The sequence below is a fragment of the Apis mellifera genome, linkage group LG7 (genome assembly GCF_003254395.2).
Source record: "Apis mellifera strain DH4 linkage group LG7, Amel_HAv3.1, whole genome shotgun sequence".
Taxonomy (NCBI): Eukaryota; Metazoa; Arthropoda; class Insecta; order Hymenoptera; family Apidae; genus Apis; species Apis mellifera.
In genome coordinates, this window is record NC_037644.1 from 10,793,652 (window position 1) to 10,811,891 (window position 18,240).

Genomic DNA, 18,240 nt, shown 5'->3' on the forward strand with positions numbered 1-18,240 from the left:
GCTCCCGGTCGAAGAAAAATGGCGAATCCATAGCTCGTTAAAGACGGAGGAACTGATGGTAACGCGTTATCTATTAACCTTGCGAAAGGCATGCGCGTTCACATTTGCAAGAAGAGCGGCCACTTATCGACGAAACTATTGAACTCTGAAATATTCCGTAGGCCGTAAAACGCGACAACAGCCGATTGAATTTCGCGTTTATCGTTTCGCAACCGTCACCGTTTAGGGTAGGCAGCTGCCTGCGCAGAAGTGCCAAGCCACAAGGGAAAACGTGACTTTTCTATCGTGCGTATAATACGCACATATGCGTTGACACGGAAAAACATTGTTCCATCTCGTTATCGTTACGTCAACGTACAACGGATCGTTCGTGTCCTCATTAATTTCCAACCAAACCCTCTCGTTATAACGGATCCGAGTAACACGTGAACGAGTACGATAACTCAGAGTGAGTACTTTTTCATTCCGTCTCGTTCTTTTGTTCGTCATCCTCGCCTCGGTCCTTGATCAGATCTCCCGCCGATCCGTCTATTTATTGCTCATGACGCCCTCGCCTCGTTAATTATCTAACCCGCGCATATTTACGTAATCGGTCTGTATATGCTCGTGCTGGGAAGGAAGAGAGATTCGATGAGAAGATTGTTTCGTGAAAAAGTTGAAGTGTTTTGAGAGCAACAAGTTTTCCTTTTCTTTTTTTTTCCTGGATCTTGAATGAAACAATCTACGTATTTTCAAAAAATAAGAAACCTGTTATTTTTATCGTAACTGCTCTTTCGATATTCACAGGTGGAAAAAAGAAAGAAAAATTCTGGAACCAACTTCTTCTATCTCACGATAATCAAAGATAAAATAAGCAAGGACTAACAATAATAAGTTTTTCGCATAATGGACGAGGATGGACGAATTTATCATAACAATCACCAAATTTCGGTGTCGTTCCCGGAATATTTAAGCACCCTCGCGGGTTCTATGTCGGTGGGCCTCGGCCTAGGGCTTTTGCAAACATTAGCAATGGGAATGGAGATGGTCACGTTCATGTCGAAGTTCACGCTCCCATCCAGGGGTGGTTCGGGGCTGGATATTGTTTCCGGATAATTGATCCTCTCCTTCAACAACTCCTCTTGCAACTCCTCCGACGGGGTTCTGCAAATCTTGGACGATTTCTCCCCGTTCCCGGAAAACTTCTTGATAAACATTATCGGGCTGTTCGCCATCCTATAACTCTCGCTCCGTTTCACCTTCCTCTCCACCCTCGACTCGTTCCCACCCCGAAACGTGTCCAACCTCGTCGAGGAGGCTTGCCCGTTATCCACCTTATCCCCGAGATCCGAGTACTCGATCGTCCAGCAACGATCGTCCCTCGACGACCACTCCTCGTCCTCGACCGAGCTCGGGCCCCATTTCTCCCCGTTTCGCACCCCTCCCTCCCTCGTCACCCCCTTTCTGGAAAAGTTTGGCGTGTCCAGGTCGGACACCAACAGCCTTCTGCTCGACCTCGGGTCGGCGTCGTTCGATCTCGGATTTTTCTGGCGGGATTTCTCGAGGTCGAGGCGCGAATTCGAGGCGCCGAACCCGTTCCCGACTCTGTCCTTTTGCGAGGGGAAGGCGAGAATCTCGCGAGAAACGGAATCATCACCGAGATTCTCGTCTCGGTTCATCTCCTCCTCCTCCTCCTCCTCCTTCTCCTTATCTTCTTCCTCCCCCCGTTTCTCGGCGAGATCGCAAGGTTTATTGGGATCTGTCGCTAGGAGGTGGTCGCCGTGGGTGGTTCGAGAACCGTTTCTGGCCGAAAGCAACGGGCTGCCGCGGTCGGCGATCAGCGACGGCGGATGCGGGCTCGTCGTTAACTTGTCGCTAACGCGTGGATTCGTCGCGTGTGCATCTAATCTAGCGGCAGTGCAGCCGGTGCAGTGACGATCACCGTCAGTGCTCGTGCCAGAAGCCTTCGTCTTACCTTCGTCCTCCTGCACGTTGACGTACGCCCCGCGCACTTGGCGGTGGGCCGTGGTGGGGCTCGTCGGGCCGACCACGGTCGTCGGCGTTCTCACGTAATCCGGGCTGGCCGCCCGGTCGGGACTTCTCGCCGCCCTGATGATCACCTTGCCTAATTGGGGGGACGTGGGCGGCGTCGATTTGCCCGTCGCGCCGTCCACCGTGTCGCTGCAACTCCTCGTCACTGCTCGAACGTTCGGGGTTGCGCGGTGGAGCAGGGGGGATGGACTCGGCGACACGCCCTCTCTCACGAACGGACCTGCATTTTCCAATATAATGTTCCAATAAATGTTTATCCTTTTTTTCTTTTTTTTTTTAATGGGACTCGAAGGAAAATTGCTTGGAATCGAGTGTATTTATATCTAGATGTATTCTATTCTTTCATAAGGATATTCTTTTTAACTATTGCAAATATCTTTACACTTTTCCATTGAAAAATTTTGTTCGTGGAAAAGTTATAAATAAAAATGATTTTTGTCGGAACTAGTCTGAAGAAGAGGATATTCCATTCGTATACATATATTCTGCAGAAGGAAATTTCGTGAGAGAAGAGATATTTGCTGCATTTTCCATAAACGTTTTTCCTTTTTTTTTTGTAATAGAGCTCGAAGGAAAATTGCTTGGAATCGAATGTATTTGTATGTACAATCTAGATGTATCCTATTCTTTCATATTCTTTTTAACTATTGCAAGTATCTTTATACTTTTCCAATGAAAAGTTTCATCGTTATTAACTAAGGTTCGTGGAAAAGTTATAAATAAAAATGATTTTTGTGGAACTAGTCGTCTGAAAAAGAGGATATTTTACTCTCATACGTATATCCTGCAGAAGGAAATTTCGTGAGAAAAGAGAGATTTTCTGCATTTTTCATAAATGTTCATCCTTTTTTTTTTTTTTTTTTAATCGAAGGAAAATTGCTTGAAATCGAACATATTTATATGTAATATATATGTACAATCTAGATGTATCCTATTCTTTCATAGGGATATTCTTTTTAATGTACGTTTTTAAAAAATTTTTTGTACACGAATAACTATTGCAAGTATCTTTATACTTTTCTATGAAAGTTTCTTGAAAAGTTTCATCGCAAAATTTCGTATTTAAAATGTTGTCACTTGATATCATCGTTATTAATCAACGTTGATGGAAAAGTTATAAATAAAAATGATTTTTGTCGGAACTAGTCGTCTGAAAAAGAGAATATTCCACTCTCATATGTATATACGTATATCCTGCAGAAGGAAATTTCGCGAGAGAAGAGAGATTTGTTCAATTTTCTCGAAATTGAATCGAAAAAGAATATCCAAAAAAAGAACGAGAGGATCATCACACCACCGATGATACATCGCCTGAAACGCACCTGGATTAAACGTGGTGTGCGCCCCCTTCCTCCTCTTCAAGCTGTCGGACGAGTAAACGACCTTGCCCTCCGAGTCCAACGTGACCCTGGCGCCCTGCCTCTTCCTCTCCAAGGACGAGTCCGGCTTCTTCGGCAATTCGCTCAAGCTCACGTATTCCGCGTCCTTCTTGAATATGTCCGAGTTGGCATAGGTGACGGGGGAGCGGGCGGCCGGCGTGGCCGGTGTCGAGCAGGAGGCCGAATCCTGCCTCTTGTCGTTGTTATTTCTCACGTCGGCTATGGTTACATAGTCGCCGGAGTCTCCTCCCCCCTGGTGATGATCCGCCACGCCGCCCTTCAACACGTGCTTCCTGCCGGGGAGCACGCCGCGAAGCTTGCCCAGAACGCCGCTCAACGGGCTGATCTTGGCTGCCTGGCCGACCATCGTCGCCTTCTCGCTCGTGGGCGAGGGCAACACCTGGATCGTAGCGTACAGATTCTTGTCCTGGCCGTTGATCACCTCCATCTTCGAGGTGCCGACCGTAGCCGACATTAGCACCGATCCTCCCGTTTGAAGATCGGTCATCTTCCTCCCCTCCGCCTTTTTATTACTCGCCTGATCCGTGTCCCTCGCGTGCTGCTGCTGCTGCTGCTCGTCGTCCGAGCCGGGAGGGGTGATCACGCACATGGACGGTATACGGCTGGTGTTGATCGCTGTCTTCGAGCGGATCCTCTCGATCCTCTCGCACCCCTCGAGATCGCTCGACTCGGAGTACTCGAACTCCGAGCACGACCTCCCCGTGCAGGCGGGGCTCGAGGCCGACTCCACGGGCGATGACGAGGTGTTGTGCCCGCTGTCCGGCGACTCGCCGCCATTTTGATTCGGCCCGTGCACCTGTCGGTCGATCATCTCCATTAGCGGAATGTTCAGAACTTTGGGATCGAGAGGAGAAGAAAAAGATTCGATCGAGAGGAGAAGAAGACTCGATCGAGAGGAAAAGAAGATTCGATCGAGAGGAGAAGAAGACTCGATCGAGAGGAGAAGAAGACTCGATCGAGAGGAGAAGAAGACTCGATCAAGAGGAGAAGGAAAAGATTCGATCGAGAGGAGAAGAAGACTCGATCGAGAAGAGAAGAAGATTCGATGGAGAGAAGAAGGAAAAGATTCGATCGAGAGGAGAAGAAGAAGATTCGATCGAGAGAAGAAGAAGAAGATTCGATCGAGAAAAGAAGAAGATTCGATCGAGAGGAGAAGAAGACTCGATTGAAAAGAGAAAAAGACTCGATCGAAAGGAGAAGGAAAAGATTCGATCGAGAGGAGAAGAAAATTCGATCGAGAGGAGAAGAAGACTCGATCGAGAGGAAAAGAAGATTCGATCGAGAGGAGAAGAAGACTCGATCGAGAGGAGAAAAAGACTCGAACGAGAGGAGAAGAAGAAGCTTCGATCGAGAGGAGAAGAAGACTCGATCGAGAGGAGAAGAAGATTCGATCGAGAGGAGAAGAAGACTTGATCGAGAGGAGAAGAAGAAGATTCGATCGAGAGGAGAAAAAGATTCGATCGAGAGGAGAAGAAGATTCGATCGAGAGGAGAAGAAGATTTGATCGAGAGGAGAAGAAGACTCGATCGAGAGGAGAAGAAGACTCGATCGAAAGGAGAAGAAGAAGATTCGATCGAAAGAAGAAGAAGATTCGATTGAAAAGAAAAAAAAATTCGATCGAGAGGAGAAGAAGACTCAATCGAGAGGAGAAGAAGAAGAAGATTCGATCGAGAGGAGAAGAAGAAGATTCGATCGAGAGGAGAAGAAGACTCGATCGAAGGGGATTAATTTCGAAACGGTTTAAAATTGTCGGAATTGTACAATTTTCTCGTACCATAGCGACGACGGTTAGGCTGGATTTTCGTTCCGGCGGGGGTGGCGCCATCAAAGCTGTGCAGACCGTGCCCGCGGAGCTGGTGGTCGTCGACGTGGACCCCCTTCCGAACAGTTCATACTCGTTCTCGATGATGGGCGAGGTAGGATCGGAGCTGACATCGCTCGACTTCGTAAGCGGACACTGGGGGACGGGGTCCTCTTCCCTCAGCGTCTTCAGCCCGGAGTCCACGTGGAACGAGGTGTAGTAACCCTCCGTGTCGCAGGAATACACGGACGATGTCTCGCCGTCGTCCGAGAACGGTACCACGGCTATGTCCTGTATGATGTCCGGGGTCAACGTGCCCTCCGAAGTCACGGAGGACGAGGTCGACGTGTCTCGCCCTTTGAAACGCCTCACGTGGCTCAACGATGTCGATGAGGTCCCGATCGAAGCTGTCGTCGTCGATCTGCAAGGGACAAAATATTTCGTTAATGCGGATAGTAAAATTCAAGTGTACGTGAAACGATATCACTCGTGATAAACGATGAAACGTTGCGTCCAGTTATTCGATTCGACAATAATCCTTGCTTTAAACATTTCAGATGGTAAATATAATCGACATCTATATTTATCTTATTTATCTATCTAAAGAAAACGATATCTATAACACAAGTGCACTTGAGAAATAATTAATGGCAATATGTTACACGTTATAGTAAGAGACGCAACGAAAATTAACTTGTTACAATCTTCATCAAATCGGATACGAAAAAACTCTCGTTTTTCCTAATTAAAGAAAATCCTGCAGTTATAAAATTGTGACGAGAATTCGAATCTCGATCTCGTACCTCGGCTGGTGCGTCGTGGTGGTCGTCTCGCTTCCGATACTCGCCCTTCCGCTTTCGGAGGACGCACTCCAGTTTCCAGAACTGGAATGAGGCGGCTCGTCCCTGCTCCCTCCCTTTCGTCTTTCCCTCCTTTGGGCCGCGCTTTCGCGCAATTTCACGCTCGGTTGTCTCTCGCCGCTCGGCACGGATACAGGTATGCTCGAGGTGCTCTTCCCGCTCGAGCTCGACGAGCTCGGCTTCCTTTCGTGAGACTTGTCCTTCCTGCGCCTGCCATTTTTTCTCGTTAATATTCGTAAATGCTCGTTTCCTTCGTCATCTCTTTCATTCTTTCGCTCACCTCTCCGTCCCCTCCTGCTGCTGTTGCTCCTGCTGCTGCTGCTGTTGCTGCTGTTGTTGCTGCTGTTGTTGTTGCTGGCTCGATTTCGGGCTGATCAGTTTCAATCTGGACATACCCCACGCCTTCAGCGTGTTGAAGTGAGACTTCTTTTCCGCGGGAGAGTCCTTCTTCGACGAACCCAATATGTCCGTGCTCGCTGATCGATGAGCCCTCGATCCCATGTTCGATATCGCCTCCTCCGCCTCCTCTCCGGTCGTTTCGCTGCAAATGAGATGGAAAGAAAGATAGGATTCGTTTTGGATTTTTTTGATTAATTAATTAATTGCAGATATACTAATGGGTCTATTCAAACATCGTGTCGGATGATTAAACGTACGGTTATCATCTCTCATAATAAGGGATCGATAGTTATCGATACTTTCAAATATTCTGTCGAGTAAAGTGAAATTCGAGTTTTTTATCGGAAGATTTTCTTCGAACAGTTCTTCGATAGATTTTCATTTTTTAGATTAGAAAAAAATGTCTAAACATTTCGATATTAGTTAAAGTATTATTACGAAGATAAATAAATATATAGGATATATAATTTAATCTATAAATCTCGATCGATTTTTTTATATGTTTGTCAATACCTGGTTTGGTAATAATTCTTAAAGTCGCGAACTCACCCTCCTATAGCCTGTCGAATTTCTTTCTGATCGGTACCAGCGATCGTGTTTCGTCTTTTTCCTCTGGGCCTTCGAGGCCGCGATCGCCTCTTCACCGCTGTCTCTTGGCTCTCCGGCCCAGACAGCAGAGATCTTCTCCTCGTCGACATTCTCTCGAATCCTCTTCCGCTCACGTCCACCGCCACGATTTCCGCCGGGAATCTGCCACGAAAGGAAGTCAATATCAGCAACCAAAGATTTAAGATTCAAGATCGTTCAAACTTGTCGAAATGAAAATTAAGAAGAATTGTTAAAACTCGGGAGAGAATCAATAATTCTTTTCGGAATGGAAAGTTAAAGTTCGAATTCGTGAATTAAGAAAGATTGAAAGTTTGGAACAGATCTGTTTCCTGTTTCAGGATCGTACTTTCAATTCTCTCATAAGTCAAATTGAAAATTTAAAGGATAAATCTATTCTTTCGTTTCCTAAAAAACTGTCTGAAACAAAAGACTTAGTTAAAAATCTCTAGATTAATTATTAAAATACTATATTTTGAACAATAAACTTCAACTATTAAATTTTGCCTCCAAATCCTACAATTTTTCCAAAATTGCAGCGAAATCTTTCAAATTTAACCTTTAAACTCGATCTAGAAAAATTCCAGCGAAATCCTTCAAACTTAATCTTTAAACTCGATCTAGAAAAATTCTAGTAAAATCTTTCAAACTTAACCTTTAAACTCGATCTAGAAAAATTCTAGTGAAATTTTTCAAACTTAACCTTTAAGCTCGATCTAGAAAAATTCCAGCGAAATCTTTCAAACTTGATCTTTAAACTCTATCTAGAAAAATAAAAAAAAATCATCGATAATCAGAAAGATCCCTTACTTGAGAGCGATGGCTTGGACCTGTTCCTCTGGGCTGGGAAGCTTGTGATCGACGGCGTCGTCGGTCGTCGTATCTCCCAGGATCCTGGACATGCAATCGGGCGGCACTGTGACGTCCCCGAGCGCCTCCGTGGACGTCCATCTTCGCAGATCCTCGATAGCCGCCGGCTGCAACGACACGAAAATCACGCGTCAATACTCGAAAACTCCCTCCCTTCCTCCCTTCTCCAAAGGCCGAGGGGGGGACCAGCGAATCTTGTCTTCGTCATATTGGAAGAAGCGTCGGCCGTCGTCATCGCGCCGCCTCCTCCTCCTTCTCCTTCTCTTTCCATCTCGGAGAGGAAACTTGATGCTGCGGCGAAAGAAAAGCGAGCGACGTTGTTTTACGCGCCGGGGAGCCGCGTGGGCACCGTGCATTGTCGGATGTCACCTCGTGACCAACCGGCTTTCACGCACGGAATACGGAACGGATTGTGTTTCAGGCAGGGCCCTTTTCTAGCCAGCTAAGAGACGCGCCAACAACTCGGGGCTCGTTTCAAACCAGGTGAAAATGGATCGACCGATTTTTTTTTCCCCTCCCGCCTTCCTCGCGAACCGGCTCCGCGGCTTACCACCGAAACCCTCGGTTTCAACCCTCTCTGCCGATTTCTTGTAACTTGGAGCCGATGTATCGGCTTTCGAGAAAAATTGGGCTATGATACCGTGTAACGCGTTTCAGTTGAAGAATTTTTTTCTCCCATCATTCGTGGTGGATGGGTGGATTTGAACTTAGTTTTATTTGAACTTAGTTTTATTTGAACTTAGTTTTATTTGAACTTAGTTTTATTTGAACTTACTTTTATTTGAACTTAGTTTTATTTGAACATAGTTTTATGTGAACTTAGTTTTATTTGAACTTAATTTTATTTGAACTTAGTTTTATATGAACTTAGTTTTATTTGAACTTAGTTTTATTTGAACTTAGTTTTATTTGAACTTAGTTTTATTTGAACTTAGTTTTATTTGAACTTAGTTTTATTTGAACTTAGTTTTATTTGAACTTAGTTTTATGTGAATTTAGTTTTATTTGAACTTAATTTTATTTGAACTTAGTTTTATTTGAACTTAGTTTTATTTGAACTTAGGTGTGCAAGTGATTATATATGTAGTGGTAATTAATCGAGTTATAAAGTATGTATGTATATGGAAATAATTGTGTAATCTGGAATTGGAAATTAAAATCAATTTTAAATCAAAGTTAACAATTCGCTTGATTTAGCAATCCCATTCGTGGTGGATGGGTGGATTTGAACTTAGTTTTATTTGAACTTAGTTTTATTTGAACTTAGTTTTATGTGAACTTAGTTTTATTTGAATTTAATTTTATTTGAACTTAGTTTTATTTGAACTTAGTTTTATTTGAACTTAGTTTTATTTGAATTTAGTTTTATTTGAACTTAGTTTTATGTGAACTTAGTTTTATTTGAACTTAGTTTTATTTGAACTTAGGTGTGCAAATGATTATATATGTAGTGGTAATTAATCGAATTATAAAATATATATGTATATGGAAATAATTGTGTAATCTGGAATTGGAAATTAAAATCAATTTTAAATCAAAGTTAACAATTCCCTTGATTTAGCAATCCTGGTGTTAATAAGAATAAAATTAATTGGTTTGTCCGTTGTAAGTTATAAAATAATTATATTATGGAAACAATTAGATGATCAGAAGATGAATAGAAATTAATATTAATTAAATCAAAGTCTAAGTTAAAGTTAATTTTTTAACCGCCAATTTGATTTGGCAATTCTAAATGTTAAAATAGTATTATAGAAACAATTAGAAGCGTATAATTACTACTAGAATAGAAATTAATATTGATTTTAAATCAAAGTTTAATTCGAATAAGAAAATTCACTCGATTCCAGTATTAATAAGAATACATCGAATGAAACGTACTTTTGGGCGAGCATTCGAGAATTATTCGACGATCTAGGAAAAAGTTAGACGTGATCCAGCTATCACGTCAGCCTCGAGTCACTCCTCGATCCATTCCACTCTATTAAAGCAGGTAGCCCAAAGGAACGAGAGAAAAACGTCCTGGTTATCGCCGTAGGAGATTCGTTCGTCGTAGCGATGGGTTTCGAATCGCTTCGAATCCATATTTGTTCACATACGCGTACGTGAAACGAGAAATTCACTTCGATCGAGACTTTTTAAAATCTCGACGAGATTTATCGCTCTGAGAATTTTCTTTCAATCGTTCTTTACACGATCGATTGATCGATAGGGTTAAAAAGTTTGGAAATCGTTTGGTCGAATCGAGACTCGTACCGTCACTACTTGCCAGCAACCGAACAACCTGCTGCGCAACCTTTCCTCGAAGGACGCGTGTGCATCGATAAATCTTAGCGTGTGGCTAGAAACGAGCCGGGGAGGTTGATAAGTGAGGTTAGAATAGAGGTCGTCACACGAGCTCGTGAACTTTGCCTCCTCAAGTATCAAGGATTCCTCAAGGACGTCCCGCCATTAAATCTTCGTTTATCTGGGTAAGCGTAACGTGTGTGATAACCGATTTCCATGGATGCGAAACAGAGGGGTCATCTTTTTATCTGGTTGTATCAGAAAAGGAATTGGATGAAAATGTACCGAAATATTTCCTTTCGTTTTGGTCGCTCGCGAGAGAAAAGGGAGATTTCGAAGGAAGATTGAGAGGGGATTTTGATGAATCAATGTATATAAGAAGGGTAAATTATATAAATAAGGGATGAAAGTTCAATTTTGATAAGTTTATTCTGTAATATTTCATCGATTAGGATTTATAGGTTTAAGTGGTGATTCTAAAATTGATCTTCTTACCAGATGGCCGAATATAAACATAACCTCAATCTGAGATTCCATTTCCAAGAATTGATGAGAATAGAGATGAACGTTTAAGTGGACCGAAGACCTACATCACGTCTCGAGGGAAGAGTAAATTTTTAAATGATTCGATCATGAAAATCGTATTCCATTCTAAGTATTTAATTGGAGTTACTAGTGCTTTGAAACACATTTACTAAGAATCTAATTTAATAAACTCCATATCATCGAATATGAATTGTATTTTTCATACAACTTTGACGACTGAAAAGAAAAAAATATTCTTTGAAAACAGCTGCCAACAATGCATTATACTAAAACACAATGGAATCACATTCGTGGAATGAATTTACAAAAAAATAATTTTTCCCTCGACGCAATATATTTCGATTATCCTTCGTTGTTCCAGCATAAATCAAAAATCGTTGGAAAGAACGAAATGAATCGAAAAGAGGGATTTCCATTGAACTTTTCTTTATTTTCTTCGACTTCTCTAAAACGACGAAACATTCGAACGCGGAATTCCAAGAATTCCAACGTCAGCGATCAAAGAACTCCGATTTCCTTCTCCCCTCGATCGAAACCCCGGAAGTTTCCTTTCTCGTTGTTGTCAATATCGGGGAACGCCTTCCTGCCTCGCAAGAGGGAGAAGAAGGTAGAGAGAGAGAGAGAGAGAAAAAAATAACAGTGCAACAGAAGGGGATCTGTGAAACTTCTGGAAATCCACGAGAAATCGACGAGGATTGTGATCGACTTTCGATAATGGCCGATTGTTAATGGCGGTGCGTGGCTGGGTGGAGAACTGTAATACGAGCAGCGGATTTATGGCTCGGGTCGCGGCACCAAGTGAATTAACCGTTTGACAGGGCAATGAAACGAGTTCCAATTCCATTTCGTGAAATAACCGTGCACCAACCTCTCGATGGTGGGTGTGAGACGAAGGAACAAACGCTCGCTCCATCTTCGAAACGGAAATATATGCGCGTGTGTATAATGATGGATTTGTATACGCGCATGACTGTGTCTAATTTTATTGGCCAGGTGGTTGGGTTCTACGAAAAATTTGGCTTTTCGGTTCTTTGACCGGATGAATTTCGATCGCGTGTTGTACACACGCGACCCTGTATGTGTGTATAATTATTCGTTTCGATTATTCGATTCAATAGATAAATTCTTCGAATTCATTCCATTTCTAGAAATAATCTATGTCGACTTGAAAATGAAACAACACGAGTTTGTATAATAAACCAAACAAAAGCGGTAAGAATGATTCAAAGAGCAATAAATAAGAGATGAAATATTTACAATAAGACACCCTATATATACAAAATCGTATCAAATCATAAAACTTTCCATCATCAACATTCTTCTCGATCGAATTTACTTTCAAAACTTTCCTCCTTTAACGACACTAATTAAAAGAACAAACGGGATTAAATAATATAGGAAAAATACATTTGTCGATATAATAGGCTCTAATAAGAGTAAATCAGAAGGGATCAGAGAAGTCGGATCGGATCGTGAGTTATTAACGTACTAATGCATTAACGGAATAATGCAAGGGAACGATACGTATCGTTATAGAACGATTCATGGCCCCCGACCACCGTGTAGAATTCAATGTATATTTCCCTGACTTCCCATGACATCTCCCATTGAACCCTATCGTTGCTTGGCCACACAAATGGGATTACAATCTAACAGAGACACACGCAGCTAAACCCAATCCTTTCCTCTACCTTCTGGTTTACGTTCGCACAGGTGTATCGTTCCAACGAAAGATATCCCTTCGAGAATAATCGCATTGATCGTTTCCTTTTTTTTTTTTTTTTGAAAAATTTAATATCCAATTAATCGTAAAGCAATAAACATCGAAACGATATTTCATTTTCAATTTTTCTCAACCTCGTTGTTGCTTCTCGAATCGATGAAAATTTTATTACTAAGTTTCGTTTCGTTAAAAAAGGAAGATTATTTTGGGAGAAATAATTATGGGAATGTTTCGAGGTAATCCGGGCGCGAGGAGGATTATTACACTTACGATCCTGGACTCGATGTCGAGACTTTGGTCTCGCCTTCTCTTGCCAAGGACAGGCGTGCACAGGAACATATCCATGGAGCTGCCATCCCTTCTCAGGCTATCCAAACTTCTGACAGCGACTATAGCGGCAGCCTCGTACAATTCCCTCAAGGCTTTCGGCCTGGTGTCCGATGTGAACAACGCCGTCGATGGTTTGTTAACCATGTGAAAATGTTCCGTCCTCGTCGCGAACGTGCAAATATCCGATTCCGCTGAAAATGAATTGCGTAATATTTAGAACAGGTTAGCGAGACGTTTGATCGACGACACAGAATCGAAAAATATTCTCCGTATCTTCTACGAATCGATACTTTGAATATTTTCTTCTCTCTTTTTCAAGGCAACGATTCACAAGCTTAAACTTCGAATTAAATTCTTATCCTTATTCGAAAACTCGATCCTTTGAGTATAAAATGGATTCTTATTTAATGGATCAATAGTTATCGTTTTTAAATGGTGTAATGGCAAATTGACAACCTTGGCAACGTGTGTTGCATCAAATGTTGCCCCATAATTTTAACTCGTGTCAGCGTGGCGCGTAACAATTAAATCAAAAGAACATATCTCATGTTTCATTTCCTCCGGGGCCACGTTTAATTCGATGTTTCCGGCGCTCTCGGCCGTGACACACCTCAAACTAAGAGGCTAAATCTTTTAACAAACTGCGTCGAGAACTGTCGCCGAATTGAAACATAATACCGTGTAAGAACTCCACTTTCACTCGCGTCCTATAAAATATATACTATAAGACGTGAGACGCGATATTTAAAGAAGAAATCTAGGACGAAGATTTTATAATGCTTGTATTTTACGAAGAGTATAAATGACGAATACTTTTTCTTTTTTTTTACATGAATGATAATGATTTATTTTTTTAACTTATGTCATTAAGTTTTAATTTCAATTACTTCTAGTTAACAATATATAATTATATGTATAATTATGAATTTAATATAAAAGGTCATTGATAATTTTTCAATAAGTAAGAAATTTTAGAAGAATTATATCCTCTTAGAAAATAAATTGTATCCAAACCACGTATCTCACAATTTTTCTAACAATTTATAAATAATATACACGTTTGATTGTCAATCAAAAACGAGAAATCTCTGACCCGTTTACCAGCAGCAATTAATTCCACCGAGATCAGAGAATAGCGCAGACAGCATCGAATCTCACGGAAGTGAATCACTCTCCTCCCGATTCAATCTCGATTCCATTCTCGGCCGGCGTTCGTGGGAGATTATTGTTATTAAAACAATGCGGGAACACCGTAAACACACCGTTCTGTCCCGATTAGTCTCGTTATTCGTCTAATTGCTGACCTCTTTCGCCCGGCCAACGGATTCGGCGTTGACAATGCCGCGGCCTGTTCCTCCGTCGTGTCACCCTCCACCATTTTCGCCCATTAACGCGCGCCTCCTTCCTCCCTCCTTGCTCTTGCCTTTTTTGTTTTTGCACAATAACGCCAAAGGGTCAATCGGCCATTGTTCCCTATGCCACGCGATAGGGTCGTGCCATTCTTTTCACGGAAATCTCTACCATTCAATCTTCTACCCCCTTCGCTTCGCAGATGAACCCGATGGGCGAACGCCAAATTTTTGGCTCGTTCCACGAGGATGTGACGTATGATATATATATATATATATATAGCTACGTTTTCACGATACGAAAATCATCTTATATTAATTGATTTATAATGCATTTATATTATTTTCACGAATTCTTTATATACGTTTTGCATATCTTAATTCATCGATTCTCTCGATTAAAATAAAAATCGTAATAAGGGGATCAGTTTGTGAGAAGAAAAATGGTGTAATTGTGTATGAAGTAATTATATGCTATTACTCAAAGGAGTAACGCTTCTTTTTTCCTCTCGAATTCTTTATATATGTTTTGCATATCTTAATTCATCGATTCTCTCGATTAAAATAAAAATCGTAATAAGGGGATCAGTTTGTGAGAAGAAAAATGGTGTAATTGTGTATGAAGTCATTATATGCTATTACTCAAAGGAGTAACGCTTCTTTTTTCCTCTCGAAGATAGATTTTAGATATCGCCATTCAAAAGTTCGCAAGAAATATATTAATCCTCGAGAGGATGGAGAAAAAAGAAATCTCGATGTACGATAATTTTGATAACACCGAATTACGTATCATCGTCTCGATAACAACGATTTTCTTTTCCTTTTCTTTCTTTAAATCTCGTATTTCAACCGCGTACAACGAGACACATGTCGCGTTCGGGCATCGAATAAACGATACAGTTATCCGATATATTGGGCGCGATGCGCAAGGGCATGCAATCAGAGCAGGCAACGATGAGAACAAGTTTTCATTAGGCATTATCGGTGGATCTTGAACAACCGGTAACTTGCTTCCTCCCCGCGTTTCAATGAATTAAGAGTTCCCTTAACGGTTTGTCACGAAGGCAGAAGGTGGTAATATCGCGCCATTGCCTCGAGCGATTTGCGCCACGGTTGATAAACGCTTGCGCGATGCGTGCACGTACGCCTCGAGGGGGTGGGAGAGAATACGCCTCGAGGGGAGGGAGGGAGGTTCGGTCCACAACCGAACCAGTCCAGATTCGATACAATCAGAATCACCGTGAAGAAGTATTTCTCGGTAAACGGTCCATAAAAACTTTGCCATATTTCCAATATCCCTTTACATCCGCGCATTTTCATCCCGCTTCAATTGGATTAATTGAGGATGTACGGGTCGAGAGAAAGTATTGCCAATAGAAGTAACTTGCTTTCGAGAATTTGAGAATCTTTGGAAAGATTCTATGGTTAAATATGCGATGGATCACGAATGATAGAAATAATAGATTGCTTTCGAGAATTTGAGAATCTTTGGAAAGATTCTATGATTAAATATACGATGGATCACGGATGATAGAAATAATAGATTGCTTTCGAGAATTTGAGAATTTTTATGGTTAAATATATGATTACAGATAGAAATAAAACTTACTTTCGAAAATTTGAGAATCTTTGAAAAGATTCTATGATTAAATATGTGATGAATTACAGATGATAGAAATATATATGATAAATATATATGATAGAAATATAAATGATAGAACTTCCTTTCAAGAATTTGAGAATTTTTATGGTTAAATATATGATTACAGATAGAAATAACTTGCTTTCGAAAATTTGAGAATCTTTGAAAACATTCTATGATTAAATATGTAATGAATTACAGATGATAGAAATATATATGATAAATATATATGATAGAAATATAAATGATAGAACTTGCTTTCAAGAATTTGAGAATCTTTGGAAAGATTCTATGATTAAATATGTGATGAATTACAGATGATAGAAATAACTTGTTTTCGAGAATTTGAGAATCTTTGGAAAGAGGTATAGTTAAATATGCGATAGATTACAGATGATAGAAATAACTTTCTTTCGAAAATTTGAGAATTTTTGGAAAGATCTCCGTATGATTAAATATGCGATGGATTACAGATGATAGAAATAACTTTCCTTCCAGAATTTGAAAATTTTTGGAAAGACGTATAGTTAAATATGGGATGGATTATGGATGATAGAAATAATAGATTGCTTTCGAGAATTTGAGAATCTTTGGAAAGACGTATGGTTAAATATGCGATGGATTACGGATAATAGAAATAACTTTCTTTCCAGAATTTGAGAATTTTTGGAAAGACGTATGGTTAAATATATGATGAATTACAGATGATAGAAATAACTTCCTTTCAAGAATTTGAGAATTTTTATGGTTAAATATGGATTACAAGTGATAGAAATAATTTGCTTTCGAAAATTTGAGAATTTTTGGAAAGATTTTATGGTTAAATATGCGATGAATTAAAAAAAAATTCATAGTTGCTTTTATCATAATATTTGTGCTTTAAGTTAAATTGGATCCTCCTCCAAATTTCCATTAATTCAATATTTTCGTGGACGAAAAACGAATCTCAATGCGCGGATTAAAATATATAATCTAAAGATAATCTCGAGTTTAAAGTTTGACTCGATGCGCACAATGTTCGAAATTAATTTTAACGAGATTTGATCGAAATAAATGCGGAACGGTTTTTCTCCTCGGTATATTTCGATATATACAAGACGAATAAGAGAGCTAATATCGGTAACTGGTTACACTGGATAAACCGTCTCGTTTAATCGTTTAACGATTCAATATCGGCGGTGTCAAAGGGGGATGTGGATGGGGGGAGGCTAGACGCTGGCTAGGCCGGATAAATGTGCGGGGAGCGGCATTAAACGCGTCACGGGTGTTGGGAAAAGAAGGGTTGGACGATGGATAGTTTTTACAGACGCGAGAAGAGAGCGAGTTACGAGTCAAGGTCGGCTGCACAGGTTGCTCGGTCATGAGGATAGAAATATGACTGGATATACGGGTATAGATATATATCTATGGCGGTGATAGTTGCGCCACGATTTCGCTGCTAGCCACCGCTGGTTCACAGTTGAATAATAGGCGTCCAATTGAACGTTTGACGCAATCGAATCGATCCAATCATCGATCACCAGCGGACGTACAATGTGTAATTGAAATCGATATTGTTATTAACAGAGAACGAAAAGAAAAAATTTTCCCCAAGATTTCCTTTAAGAGGAGGTTCAAAGCACGAGCAAGAAAACGAATCGAATAATCTAATTATAAATCTTCTACAATCGAAAATTGGAAAAATTCCATGATAATCAAGATCGATAAAAATCTAATCTTTCTCCAATAACTAAAAGATAGAAGGATAAAGACACCAAAATTCCGTGGCAAAACGAACGCAAGAGAAATCCAGAGAAGGAAGAAAAAATTCGACGACCAAAATACTGGAGAAACGAGAGGCGGGGATCGAGGAGGGGGGAATAAGAAGGCGGAGGAGGAGTGGAAAGGCAGATTTCCGATGGTGAAGAGCCGGTCGGGCTGTGGGAGGTCCGATGAGCCTCGGCTATGCAAAGTGGCCCGAAGGGCCGCTCGCGCGGACCTTCACAGAGGCCGACAGCCGGTTGCTTCGCCCTCAGCCTTCAGCTCAAACCAAGATATCAGAAGGCGTGTAATTCGTGGTTGCTTGCTGGCTACGTGAACGTAGAAATTTACCAGTCTCAACCGGCCTACCCTGTCGATTCTCTTCCTCTCTCTCTCTCCCTCTTCTCCATCGATCTTACGAACCCGTCGACTCGAACGATCTCAATCGATGGAAACGTAGGTCGGCGCGGAACGAGTAGCTGGATCTGTGTCGTTGACGCGCGAAATCGATAGATTTTATCGGTTTGTCGACGGTGGAAAAGCGGTAGATCGCGTTGACACAGAGACGCGTGGCCGGTTTTCCACCGTGTGCAGCACATTACATGGTAGGCGCGTCGATCAAAACGGATGATAAACTCGATGAACTTGTACGGTTTT

At 41.3% G+C, this 18,240-nt stretch overlaps 1 protein-coding gene across 2 annotated transcripts in view; it reads right to left on the reverse strand.

The window, feature by feature from the left end:
* Positions 1-18,240, reverse strand: part of LOC724518 (serine-rich adhesin for platelets) — a 114,726-nt gene that overhangs the window by 15,619 nt on the left and 80,867 nt on the right. For both annotated transcript variants that reach the window (XM_026441673.1, XM_026441674.1), the window contains exons 2-9: positions 12,793-13,043; positions 7,908-8,074; positions 7,041-7,241; positions 6,373-6,633; positions 6,036-6,302; positions 5,206-5,653; positions 3,354-4,227; positions 1,955-2,251 (exon numbers count right to left, since the gene is read on the reverse strand). In XM_026441673.1, coding sequence (XP_026297458.1) covers positions 1,955-2,251; positions 3,354-4,227; positions 5,206-5,653; positions 6,036-6,302; positions 6,373-6,633; positions 7,041-7,241; positions 7,908-8,074; positions 12,793-13,043 — 2,766 coding nt within the window. The remainder of the gene's footprint in view (positions 1-1,954; positions 2,252-3,353; positions 4,228-5,205; positions 5,654-6,035; positions 6,303-6,372; positions 6,634-7,040; positions 7,242-7,907; positions 8,075-12,792; positions 13,044-18,240) is intronic.